The sequence below is a fragment of the Panthera onca genome, chromosome D1, assembly GCF_046562875.1.
Source record: "Panthera onca isolate mPanOnc1 chromosome D1, mPanOnc1 haplotype 2, whole genome shotgun sequence".
NCBI classification, from domain to species: Eukaryota; Metazoa; Chordata; class Mammalia; order Carnivora; family Felidae; genus Panthera; species Panthera onca.
The window spans coordinates 111,088,157-111,101,590 of record NC_138348.1 but is presented as its reverse complement, the minus strand read 5'-3'; the positions used below and the strand labels follow the sequence as shown (position 1 = coordinate 111,101,590).

Genomic DNA, 13,434 nt, shown 5'->3' with positions numbered 1-13,434 from the left:
AATCTTATTGTCTCCATGGCACAAAGAAATCATTGCTTCTGGAGAAGGGACAGAAGCAAGACATCCTGTCCCCTGCAGGAACTTCTCCCCCCAAGACGGACTAGGGTGTCACGAAGTCTCCCCCCGCCCCCCCCCCCCCCCCCCCAGGCTGTGGGGCTAAGGGAAAACCAACTGCCTGGTAGGATCTGGTGCTTCAAAAGCACAAGAAAATGCTAATTTCAGTCACAGAAACACATATATCGTATAATTTCAATCATATATGGATTTGAGAAACTCAACAGACGCACACAAGGGAAGGGAAAGGAGAAATAAGATAAAAACAGAGAGGGAGGCAAACCATAACAGACTCTTAAACACAGATAATAAACTGAGGGTTGCTGGAGGGGAGGAGGGTGGGGGATGGGCCTCAAGGAGGGCACTTGTGGGGATGAGCACTGAGTTTTGTAGGTAAGTGATGCACCACTGGGCTCCACTCCTGAAGCCATGATAACATTGTGTGTTAACTAATTTGAATTTAAATTAAAAAAAAAAAACAACAGAAAGAAATGCTAGCTTGCTCCTCCCACCACTAGCGGCTGCTGATGAAGCAGCAACAGCTGCCTGCCATTGGGGGGGAGGGGGAGGGGTTACCAGCTGGAGAGGGGCCCCACAGTGCTCAAGGTGTGAAGGAGTGGCTGCAAACGATTGACTTGATGCTTGATTGCTCCCGATGAAGCCCTCCTAAAGGTCCCAAAGGGAGGAGTGCAGAGAGCTTCCGGGTCACGGTCACGGGACACACCCACCTTGGCGGGGGTGAGGAACACACCCCACCCGGCCAGGGACAGAGCCTCCTGCACCCGGGAACCCTCCCAGCCCCTGCTGCTTGCACCCCTGCATCTGGCGATCCATCTGCAAACTACTTCCTAACGTCCGATAAAGTGATAAGGGTGAGTACGCGTTACACCTGCCCTCTGCCAGCACCTCCACACATAACGGAGCCCCAGGAGAAGTTCTGGGGGCCTCTGGTCTGGAGCCAGCTGGGCCGGACGGTGTGGGTTGCAGGGGGACCTCGTTGCTGCTGGAGTCTGAAGTGGGGGTGAGAGTCGTCTTGGGAGCGAGAGCCCTTCACCTCTGAGATCCCACACGATTGTGTCAGAATTGACTTAAATTGCAGGATGCCCAGCTGGTGTCATGGAGAACTGCTAAGATGCGGGGGGAAGGTGACGAGATTTGAAGTGGGGCTCGTGAGCAAAGGGCCAAGAAAGAGTTCTTGAGACGTCTTTGGTGCAAAAAGCTGATTTTATTAAAGCACGGGGACAGGACCCGTGGGCAGAAAAAGCTGCACTCGGGTTGTAAGGAACCACTGATCATATACTTTTAAGTTTGTGGAGGGAGGGAGGTATAGTTACCGTAAGTCTCCAAGGAATTTCTGTGTGGTCCTGTGAGACCCTGAAGATTTACCTATTGTCTAGATAAGGTTGCTTTTAGTTTTTAAGGAAGCGTAAACACTGAGGCATTAAGGCACCATAAGCGTCTTGGGAAATGGTACTCCCTGCAGGTGCCTGACATCCATCGTTGGGCTGCCGGCTGTAAGGGAGTTTAAACTACATTTTTCTGGCCTGTGTGTCCCTCCTCAGAAAAAAACCCACCCATTTGGTAACCAGAAGTGTCAGAAGCAAGGTGTTCTGTGTGAGGAGTAGAGAGACGTGCATGGGGAACACTACTGAGTTTTTCTAACACCCTTGTTACATTTCTAGACCAGAGTGGGAAGTTTCGGTTAACCATTGCCTTTTTAAACTATTTCCTCCTTCAAAAAGCATTTCAAGTGGGTATGAACAGTAAGAGGTTATTTCTTTAAACGAATCTAATTTCTCTTCCAGGGCCACTGAGGCCAATGAGACATTTGCTGCAAGAGTGAAATCTGAAAGGGAACCAAAAAACTCAATAATCAAGGTAAATAATATTTTAAACATGTTTTTAAATATCAAAATTTTTGTAAAACATACCAAATGTTTTAATAAAGATAAGATTTAGAGAGTTGCCTGTTAAACCATATGAGAACCCAAGATAAAAGAAAAAAAATATGTCCCTTTATACGTTTTTTATATATTTTAATGATTAGCTTGATTGCAGAATATTAAGGTAGTGGGAAAAAAGATTAAACATTTGCAAAATAAATGTACTAAAACCCACAATATTCTTCTAGGTTTAAATTTTTATTTACATGAAAACAAAATTTATGTATTCAATTTTTTAAGTTTATTATTTGAGAGAGAGAGAGAGAGAGAGAGAGCGTGAGCAGTGGAGGGTCAGAGAGAGAGAGAGAGAGTCCCAATCCACTGACTTTGTGGAGCCTGACACGGGGCTGGATCCCAAAAAATGTGAGATCATGACCTGAGCCGAAACCAAAAGTTTGACACTTAAGCTTAACTGATGGACCCGCCCAGGGGCCCCTAAAACTAAATGTATTACTTTTTTACTTTCTTGGCTTTCACGGAAGCAGACTCCTCAGTAATACTTTGAAAATCCACTTGTCTTTTCAGTTGAGAGAACTGACATTTTTGACAATTTTTTTTCACTAAGTGTGCATCTTCCATAATTTACAACTCAGTTTGCCGAAACGTCTTTTGCATGGTGCCATTTGTGAATTCCAACATGTTCATTTTTAAATTGTCATCTTGATTAACAATAAGTTTGATATCTTGCACATCAAGCGTTTTGGATTCATTTTTATTTTTTAAAGTACCACATTAAAATATTATGTATGAACGCCTGAGTTTTTTGGAGCCCCACTACGTTGTGCGCTAAGGTGAGTGCTGCAGCCCGAGCTCCAGCTCTAGCCATAGAGAGGCCCTTGCCCACACCCAGGCCTGACAAAATTAAGTTCCCATGCAGGGCCTTCTGACTGAAAACTCTTCTCTGTTCTGTTCCTGAGTTTGGTCGCAAAATCTACCCAGGACTCACCTGAGGGATCGCTCCTCCTCTGAAGCTCTTCTTGCACAGGACTCAGGAAAAGTGGTCTGTCCATTCCTCAGGCCGCACACCATTCCCCTGTCCCATCACTTCCCATCTGTCTACTCCACATGCATTTGCTGTAAGCCACTCGGGGGCAGGAAATGTCTGACACAGTTTGGGAACATTTCTGCCAATACAGACACACAGGAGCACTTCACAAATACTGAAGGAAGGGAGGGAGGAAGTGGGGGGGATGGAATCAGGGGGACAAGAAGGGTAGAAAAGAACAGATGGTTTATCTAATAAAAAAGAAAGGGGTAGACATTTATCCGATGACAATAAGCTTAGGGTGACTTACTTTTTTCTTTCTTTGGCTACATAAGTCCATACTCTTTCAGTTTTAAGTAACAGAAACTCAAACAACTTAACCCCCTCCCCCCCCAAAAAAAAGGTGATAGTGGGGGTAGTGTTCTAATATTAAAGCCAGGATTTAGTGTATTGATGCCTGACTGAGGACCTGAGGCCAAGGCCAGTGAAAGGTTTTTATTAATTACGTTTCCATGCCACACAAGGCAGGGCTACAGGGGAGCTGCAGGTTTTCATTGGAGGCCCAAGGAAGAGGACAGAGCCTTCCTGGAAGCTTCTCTGGGGAAGATTTGGTAGGTCAGGTCAACAGATGAGGACAGGTAAGTCTGAGGGCAGGATCTAAGCCATATGGGCTGCCTCTAGCTGTCTGGTGCCTGGCCCTGGGTTGATTTAGGGCAGGGGAAACACTGGCTTTGGGTGTGCAAGTTTGATAAAGGGGGTGTCCGGGGGCATAGACTCGGCCTTGGTTGGTTTGCATACGAAACACATGCTCCAGGCCTGAGAATTGGCTAGTCCTGGGGGAAGCAGTCTCTCCCCAGAGAGGCTGCAAATGCCCGAACACCGAGAATACAGATTAGAAGATCTAGTTAATATATCAAGATCTAGTTAATATAATCAAGATACACACAATCACCTTGACCTTGTGATGACTGGGTGCCAAATAGACCAATCACAGAAACTAAGAAAACACAGAAGAGGGACGAATGCATTGATCTGTCAAACTGAAATTTCAGAATCCCCTCCCATAGCAGGTGAGGTTTGATCCGGGAGTTCAGATGATGTCATCAAGGACTCAAATTCACCCTCTCTTATTCAGCCTCCCCTGATAGGCTCCATACAGAGACTTCCCAAATGCACCACTCAATGCAGCAAAAATGCCTTTATGCCTGTCCAGACATCTCCACTTGATGAGGAGCTAAGACGTCAATAGGAAGTGTGAAAGTTTATCTTTTATTTTTTTTTATTTTTATTAAAAAAAAAAATTTTTTTTTAACGTTTATTTATTTTTGAGACAGAGAGAGACAGAGCATGAACGGGGGAGGGTCAGAGAGAAAGGGAGACACAGAATCCGAAACAGGCTCCAGGCTCTGCGTGGTCAGCACAGAGCCCAATGCGGGGCTCGAACTCACCGACAGCGAGATCATGACCTGAGCCGAAGTCGGCCACCCAACCGACCGAGCCACCCAGGCGCCCCATGAAAGCTTATCTTTTACAGAAGTCCCAACGAATACATTGGTTCTGAATGGCTTGTGTGCCTAGAACTGAAGCAACCACTGTAGCAAGAGAATGGAATACATGGATGGGCCTGAGCCCTTCATACTTTATTCCTAGAGTGAGAAGTTACGTTAACCCTCCTGGGATTGTGGAGATGAGACAGACAGTGATTTCTAGAAAAAACTCCGTAAACTCAGGAAGGGGACATAGATGCTGAGCATCCCCCCAAAAATGTCTGTTAATTAAAACTTTGCACATTCCTGCTCCTGGTATTTCTATCCCAATCTTAAAAGAGTCCAGATAATCTTCCTTTCAGGACAGATGAGCATAGCTTTAGTACACAGTAACTTTACCCATTTGGAAATATTTAGAAAAAAATACACAATTTTAAAAAGATGTTTATTTATTTCGAAAAAGATAGGGAGAGAGCAGGGGAGGGGCAGAGAGAGAGGGAGACAGAATCCCAAGCAGGCTCTGCTCTGTCATGACAGGGCCCAGCGTGGGGTTTGAACTCACCAGACCACGAGATCATGACCCCAGCCGAAATCCAGAGTCGAACGCTTAACCGACTGAGCCCAGGCACCCCACAATTTTTAATGTGCACTTTAACAAGTAGAGTGGACAGACAGTACCAATTCCATTTTGGTTACACGAAGCCATACTTTTACTAAAGCAGTCTCTCCCAGCTCGGCCCATATCAGAAGTGCTAACATTTTAGCAGTACCCTTGGGATAAAGTGGAAGGTGTTTAAAGGCAGCTGTGTAACAAGTAGGGAAGAAGGAAAAACCTCTACCATCCCGTTTATTTGCAGAATCAAGAGCAACATTAGCTCTGGGTCAGGACACAGAAGTGCCCACAGTATAGGAACACAGCCATCATGTTTCCTACTGAAGAGAACCCACCCAATCTATCCACAGCTTGGGGAGTGATGAGAAACCCAAAGCTCTTGGGGCGCCTGGGGGGCTCAGCCGGTTGAATGTCCGACTTCAGCTGAGGTCATGATCCCGTGGTTTGTGGGTTCAAGTCCTGTGCCGGGTTCTGTGCTGACAGCTCGGAGCCTCCTTCAGATTCTGTGTCTCCCTCTCTCCCGGTCCCTCCCCTGCTCATGCTCCAGCTCTCAAAAACATTAAGTAAAACAAAACACAGAAAAAAACCCAAAGCTCTTCCAGCAACACCCTGGAAGGTAAGAAGCTGCTGCGGCCTTTGTTTTTTGTTTTCAAGTTTCTTCCTTCCAGGAACTTAGGAGGGCTCCACCCCAAAAATAATATTGGCTATTTTCATGCTTCTAGAAAATGAAAATCTTCTGATTTTAAATATAAACACCAATATCCCTTGCATTTAAATAGCATTTTGTGGTTTACCTAACATTTTATTAAAAAAAAAAAATCAAACTATGAAGCTGACAGGCAGGCAGGCCTTGTGGACATTTGACACATGAGATCGAATCACAGGGCCTGTCACGGGACTTGTCACCGTGTGCAGTGGCAAAGCTCACGCACGAGCTCTGCTCAACAGCCACACCTGCAAATTTCCACCCTTCCCCTCGAAGCTCATAGAGTGAAATCTTGGGTTGGTACTGCTACACCATTTGTCAGGTATTTAGGTGAGTCGATGAGCACTATTTCCTTTCTTATGAAGGTAGGGATCACGTGACTTAGCTCAAACGTTGTTTTGGAGAGCAAATAAAATAATGTATGAAAAGCGGCCAGCTCGATGCTTAACGGAGGCTAGGCCCCAGGCCTGCGCTCTTGCATTCTTACAAACCTCACAGCGCTGATGATCACTGGAAATGATAAACTTCCAGACAGTTGGCATAGGCAAATTTTATTTCTACGGTAGAAGCATTTATTCCGGCTATAGAAAAATAACACTATTTCGAAGTCAAGGTAACGAAACAGAAGTATATTTTTTCCTTCTATGTCCATACTCCAACGTCACATACGGTTTTAAGACATTCTTAAATTAACAGGGAACAAACACAGAATCAAGACAGGACCTGTCAACAGAAGACATGTATTAAAGCTACAGTATCAGCCTGGAATTCAGAAAATACAAAGTGGTCTCGTGCAGTGATTCTCAGCGTTGGTGTGCGTTAGAATCAGCCACCTGGTAGGAAAAGAACCTTCAGCGGACTAAAGGCAAGTCACGTTGCGCCAGGCCTTGGTCTCACAAGAGATAGCAACGTTGCTCCTCCAGGAGGGGCGCAGACAAAACACACCACAGTATGAGACCAGACTCTTGCTCCCTGTTCCTTCTCTGAGCCTCTGATTCAGGGACGGTCATGAATACTCTCCAGGATGGTACAGGTCAGGTCAGACAGTGTGTGCTAAGGGCTTCCCTAGTTCATTCCCACACAGCTACTACTGTGATCACCACCACCAGCCTATACAGACCACACTCTCCCCCCACCCCGCTCCCCCATAGCTGCCAGAACTCAAGATAGAACCCTTGTTGATTGCAAGCCCATGGACTACTAGTACCATTTGTATATGTCGCTACTGCGTTTACTAGCTTCACCCGTTCACTTACATTAAAGTTTCAGTACATGGTTGAAAAGACGATTTTTCTATCTAAACTAAGACCACAAATTCAAAGGAAAAAGGCAACTAAGCTTGAACCATGTCGCTTCTAAAGCATCAACACCCAGATGAATGAACGGCTTTTCAGAGTGACCCGTTCAGCCACTCTCTGATGTTCCCTTATAGTGATGGGAGTCTCTGGTTATAGATGGAAACATCTATAGATGGAAACAAGAATAAAGCACTTGCCATCCTCATCGCTGCCTATGTTCACTATACTACACAATCACGCTACACAGTGAAAGTTTTTGGCCATGGAAGTAACTACCCACGTAAGCATCTGCGGTTCTAACATTCTGGAACTACAACCAAAGCCAGAGAGGTGCAGAGTCAGGCGAGGCGAGGGGCCGTCAGCCTCGGCAACACAGACGTTTTGTGTTGGAGAAGTCCCTTCTGGGGGGCCGTCCTGGGCACAGCAGGAGGAGGTGGGCGCTCTGGTCCCGACACCCCAACCAAACGTCTCTGAGGTGGGGAGGTGGGGGGGGGGGGTGTCAAGATCCTCCCCAGGGAGAAGCAGGGAGCTGGAACTGCACAGACATAACTGAGACTCTGCGTGCACAGATCACACAGGACACCGTGGAATTTTCCTCAGTGGAGACGGCAGCATGTGGGCCCCTGCCCTGCCGTGTGTGCCGGACGGACTGCCGGAACCCACGGTCCCCACACGGACCCACCTCTGTCCTCCCGCAAACACCGACGTGCCACAGGGAAAAACACAGTTCATCTTCCACCAGTGTTCTGTGGCCCGACACAGAGGGAAAGCTCCAGTTCACAGACATGTGCCACGCGGGGAGGCAGCTCGGTCAGTGCAAGTGGCCCTCCTTCTGGATCCGAAGTCTCTCCTTCTCCACCTGTAGGCGCTCCTTCTCAATCTGCAGCTTCTCCGACTCAAATTTCAGAAACTGCAGCCGCTCCTTCTCAAGCTGTAGGCGCTCCCTCTCGAGTTTCAGCCTCTCCGTTTCCAGGTCCTGGGGCTGCGGCCCGGGCTTCTCGCCCTGGCCCAGCTCGCCGTCGGAGGAGGAGGGCGGCTTCTCGGAGCCGACCACCTGCAGCCTCAGCCGCTCCCGCTCCAGCTGCAGCCGCTCCCGCTCCAGCTGCAGCCGCTCCCGCTCCAGCTGCAGCCGCTCGGCCTCCAGGTCCAGGCGCCGCAGCCGCTCCCGCTCCAGCTGCAGCCGCTCGGCCTCCACGTCCAGGCGCCGCTGTTCCAGCTCCAGCTTCTGCTTCTCCAGGTTGACCAGCACGTGGGGCTCGTCGTAGGCGGAACGGGACGGCGTGGAGTTCAGGGTGAAGAACTCCTCGATGTGGGGGAAGTCGGGGAGCTCGCTCTCCCTCCTGGAGTCCGGGATGACGGCCGACAGCATCTCCTCCTCCTCCTCGATCTCAAACTAGAAGGACAAAGCACTTTTCAGGACGTATCTCTGCTTCGGCGGGCAATGTGTCTAAACACTGCTTTAAGGCTTTGTGCACCGTGCGAGCACAGAAAACCACTGGGGTTTTGAAAGATATTGACCAAGACTTGCCTGTTGTCACTAATACAGGTGACCCTTCAACAACGCGGGCTGGAGCTGTGCGGGTCCACTTACACGTACATTTTCTCGCTCAGTGCGGTGTAGGACCGGAAATGGATCTTCTCTTACAACTTTCTTAACTATTTGCTATAGCTTGCTTCATGTTAAGAATACAATATATGGTACACATAACATACAGATCATGTGTTAATTGACTTTATGTTAATGATAAGGCTTCCCGTCAACCGCAGGCTGTTAGTAGTTAATTTGGGGGAGTCAAAGCTTATACAGGGATGTTCGATGGCGCGGAGAGCCAGCACCCTCGCCCACCCACGCTGTTCAACCGGGTATGTAATTAAGAGAAGGATACGTGGGTTAAAAGAGAGATTCGTGACCGGAAGAGCAATGGAATGACACTGTTAGGTCAAACTTGTGACTTGGCTTGAAAACTGGGATCTTAACTGTGCCCGGACTATCACAATCTCCCACATCAGAACTGAAGGAATAAAAGGAGAAAGAGGATTCCCAGGCCAGTACTTACTTCGGGACTCTGGGGGTCTCTTTCCTCCTCTTCCACTTTGACCTCAGTTAAGGATCCACCTGCATCCCTGAAATCTGCCACGTTCTGCCAGTCAAAGTTGGGATCGTTGCGGAACGCGATCTTGTCGTCCATCTCTTCGGTGAGAGAGTCGTCTAGATCGGAGGTGGGGAGGGGGAACCCTGAGCCAACCAGCTTAATGTTGGCCTTCATCCTCTTTCTCTTCATAAGCGCCCGCCAGTCCAGGTACCTTCTTTTCACCTCCGTCCCCGTCCTCTGCTCGCCTTCCCCCACGGCGTTCACACACTGTGCGATCTCCTCCCACGCCATCCGCTTCATCACATTAATCGTCGTGTTGAGCTGCTTGGAAAAAATGACTTCTTTGCGTTTGGTAATTTCTTTCAAAAGGGTCTGAGTTTCTTGAACACTGAAGTTGCTTTTTCTCTTCCTTTTCAACTGCTTCATTTTCCTTGCTTAAGTGCAGAGTTTTCACGGTCAGAGAAGGTGTGAAAAGCTGACAAAGGCTACAAAGTACAAAAATCAAGGGCAGTCCCTTCGAGGCGCTTTGTCTAAATCAGTCTTCCGTTCATCTAGTAGCAGGGGCAGGCTGGACAATTCCTAAAGAGAAAAGGAGAAAATCAGTCCACTTGCAACTTTGCAATGTACCTTCACCCAAGAAGCTGGACACACGTCCCTGTAAATGCGGTTCAAAACCGCCCACCCTCTGCCTCTGCGGTTGTCACCCCTGTCCCTGACCGCTTGTTCTCACCTGGGCTCCCGCTAGGGCTCCTCACCACTGCCTGACGCTCTTGGCCTGCTCACTCTCCTCCACCCCCAGTTACTTTTCTGCTCCGGCCACACTGGCCTTCCCATTACCTGTTCTGTCCACCCCTCCCCCGCTTGGAGCCTCTGCACACACGGTCCCCTCGGCCTAGGACACGGATACCTGACAAAAATTATGCACTTGTTTGCACATCAGATCCTAAGTCAGTTCAGTGAACATTCTAGAACACTTGTAATGTTAAAGGATCACATTTAATTAGCACTCTGGCCTAACATTCCTTATGTAATTTAAATTATAAAATGGGCTGGTCAAGTACTCAGCTTTCCTCTAGAGGTGACTTACAAGGTACTATATTTATAAACTAGGTTTATTTTATTTATTTTTTTAGATTTTTTAACGTTTATTATTGAGAGAGCGAGACAGAGCCTGAGCGGGACAGCGAGAAGAGGAGACACATAATTCAAAGCAGGCTCCAGGCTCTGAGCTGTCAGCACAGAGCCTGACGGCGGGCTCGAACCCACCAACTGGGAAATCATGACCCGGGCCGAAACCGGACCCCCAACCGACTGAGCCACCCAGGTGCCCCACTAGGTTTATTTTTAAATATACTTGTGTATACCTTTTACAAGTTATAGAATATTTTTGCTTATATATAGAACACACATATCTTTATACATGTCTTCCGTATTTTTAATATACGTAGAAGAAAGAAGCGAAGCAAACTGTGCTGCTCAACGTGCTCTACACATTAAAGCAGCCCGGATATGCTTCTCCTTCGTACCTATGTTGCAGCACACACTTCAGAGAATTACTCCAGTGAAAACTGGGCTTTTTTGCCTTCCTGTACCATTGCTGCAGCACTAGGAGGGTCTGGGAGAAGGATCGAGGAGGATCGAGGAGGACGTGGGAGAAGGATCGAGAAGGATCTAGGAGGATCTAGGAAGGTCTGGAGCCCACTGGCTCCAAAGGCTGTCATCTTCAATACCTAACACTGTGCCTAACAAACAGGAAGTACAAACACAACTTAAAATAAGGTGATGAGGGAATGGGAGAGGTCAGAAAGTGAGAGACAATAACTCAAGGAAGCTAAGCTACCAAAGCTGACACACTTCCATGGGCAAAGCATATGTTTAAAAGGAAAAGGCAGGGGCGCCTGGGTGGCTCAGTCGGTTAAGCGTCAGACTTCAGCTCAGGTCACGATCTTGCGGTCCGGTCCGCGAGTTCGAGCCCCGCGTCGGGCTCTGGGCTGATGGCTCAGAGCCTGGAGCTTGCTTCCGATTCTGTGTCTCCTTCTCTCTCTGCCCCTCCCCCGTTCATGCTGTGTCTCTCTCTGTCTCAAAAATAAATAAACGTTAAAAAAAAAAAAAAAAAAATTTAAAAAAAAAAAAAATAATAAAAGGAAAAGGCAGCCCAAGTCAGTATAGGCAAGAAACAGTTTGTAAAATTACGTGAAGCCTTTAGATAAACTACCCACCCTTTCACTATGCCGAAAAACATAAAAACATCACAAGTTCTACGAAACTGTGAAAAAGAAAATTTTAAGCAAAAATGCTATTTTGCTACCATAGTCTGTATGGATCAATAATGAGTAGGTTATCAAAGACACATTTTTAATATGGAATCAGCAGGTTCGATGTCTTTAAAAATAGAACAGCTAAAATAATATCAAATTCCGTATCATAGTAAATACTTACAATGTATTGATAGGACTTTTTGTTTGCAAAAGATATAGAATGTTTCAGGGCATTTAAATAACTTCTTCAACCCTTTAAAAAATGCTATCATATTTTTTAAGGGAAAAGCATGGTAAAAACACAAACATCCATCAAAAGATTAGATGAATAAACTATACCACAGCTTTATAATGGGATATATGCAATAAAAGCTATGTAAGAGTACGAATACGATTTAGCACAACATTATTCCTGTGTAAATGTATCTTAGATCTCCAGGTGCTTACAGCTTAATTGTGTGAAAACCTATGACACCTGATTAATGTAATAAAGTACCAAAATCAACTGAAATTTGCACCTGAGTTGAAATGTGGGCACTACCTGTGCATGGCTAAAAGCTAAGCTATGTTTCCAGGAAGTTTTTTTTTTTTTCTCTGTTGTTTCCTTTGCACTTTGATTCCTCTATAACATAGCTTGGATTTCTATCCTCCATTACCCAATAACGTACTCAAATATTTATTGAGCTCCTACTACGTGCCGGGCACATACTCTTGGTGCTGGGGATAGAGAACTGCTTCCTAAAACGTGCAAAGATGCCATTTCAGGTGTCCAGCACTCTCCTTTTCATACTGGTTGTGTTCCCTATCTTTGCAGAAGGCAATTCAGTGGTTGCAACCTCCAAAGATTCGCAGCTCTTGCAAGCCCTGACCCAGAGAATGGCCGTCTTCCTTAAGTCCTCGCGGACAGTCACTTCTCACTGGCTGCAAAGAGGTACAGCAGTTCGCTTACGTCATCCCTGTGAGAATGATGTACCACCAAAGGCATATTAAAATATTTTTTTTTTTTTTTTAAGGACTAACACTTAATGAAGTTCCTAAACACTGCGCGAGAAGGCAAAATTAAGAGCTGTGAGAAGGACATTCAGGCACTCAATTGTGGGCACAAACTTTTTTTTTTTTTTTTTGGTAAATTCGTTAGGTGGCTCAAGAAAAAAAAAAAAAAAGGCATCACAAACTATAGAAACTTCGCCAAGTCCCCCACCCCCCCTCCCCGCGCCCACACGGTCTTCTAGGAAATTCGCTTCCCGGCCAAGCAGGAGGATGCTCTTGTCTCAAGTTGTGATAGGTGGACACCTGCGGGTCACTTCAGGGCCGCCTATCCTCCGAGCAGGTAAACGTGTCTCCCCGTCCCCGCCGCGCTCTCGGGGGGCCGCCCGCTCACAGCCGCGAGGAGGACTCGGGGCGGGCGGGGGACGGCTGCGCTCCCGGGAGGCCACCCGGGGGAGGTGGCCGGGCCCCGCCACCGCACCTATGGGCAGCCTGGGCGGAGGTCGGAGCTCCGATGAGGGGCGCGGACGGGAGCTGATACAGCCCTTCCACCCGACCCGCGCGGACTCGTGGTCCTCGCGGCGCCGTGGTCCCGCTACGACGCACCCCCAGGGCCAAAGCCAGCAGCGCAGGGACGGCCACCTGCCGCCGGGACCCTCCCCGCCTCTAGGGCACCCACCGTCCGCGGCGCTGCCGGCTCATCCAGGGCAGAACCGCTCACCTGCGACCCCGACCGCACCTCCACCCGATCGCCTCTTACGGGGCTGGGGCGGGGGGGTGGGGAGATGCCTCCCTGATTCCCCGCCCACCAACTTCGCCCGCCTCAAGCCTCCACCCATTGGATGGTATGGCTGCCACTCATGCGAGACGTCTCATCCATTGGTCCAGAGGGTATTGCCTTTCTGGCCGACGGCCCGCCCCAGGTCTGGCCTCACAATGGGAATCGAGTCCCCAACCGGTTCCGGGTTAGTGCTCTGGGGTTCCGCACTCTTGTGATTCGTGGCCTCCCG

At 48.0% G+C, this 13,434-nt stretch overlaps 1 protein-coding gene and 1 long non-coding RNA gene across 7 annotated transcripts; one reads left to right on the top strand and one right to left on the bottom strand.

The window, feature by feature from the left end:
• The first annotated feature begins 631 nt into the window (after window positions 1-631).
• On the top strand, window positions 632-10,701 carry LOC132675343 (uncharacterized). Its single transcript, XR_009608751.3, has 3 exons — window positions 632-926; window positions 1,860-1,932; window positions 10,313-10,701. It is a non-coding gene; the product is annotated as an uncharacterized LOC132675343 (long non-coding RNA).
• MSANTD4 (Myb/SANT DNA binding domain containing 4 with coiled-coils) lies at window positions 6,324-13,262 on the bottom strand. Of its 6 annotated transcripts, none has more exons than XM_078432690.2 (4): window positions 13,146-13,243; window positions 12,147-12,393; window positions 9,144-9,758; window positions 6,324-8,479 (listed from the first exon to the last, which is right to left on the bottom strand). In XM_078432690.2, the coding sequence occupies exons 3-4, from the start codon at window positions 9,603-9,605 to the stop codon at window positions 7,898-7,900; spliced, it is 1,044 nt and encodes a 347-aa protein (XP_078288816.2). In that variant the 5' UTR covers window positions 9,606-9,758; window positions 12,147-12,393; window positions 13,146-13,243; the 3' UTR covers window positions 6,324-7,897. The 6 variants fall into 6 exon arrangements, with proteins under 6 accessions (XP_078288816.2, XP_078288819.1, XP_078288815.2 ...); XM_078432693.2 differs by lacking the exon at window positions 12,147-12,393 and having other exon boundaries at window positions 6,324-8,224; window positions 8,276-8,479; window positions 13,104-13,225; XM_078432689.2 differs by having other exon boundaries at window positions 13,104-13,210.
• Between the last annotated feature and the right edge of the window lie 172 nt (window positions 13,263-13,434).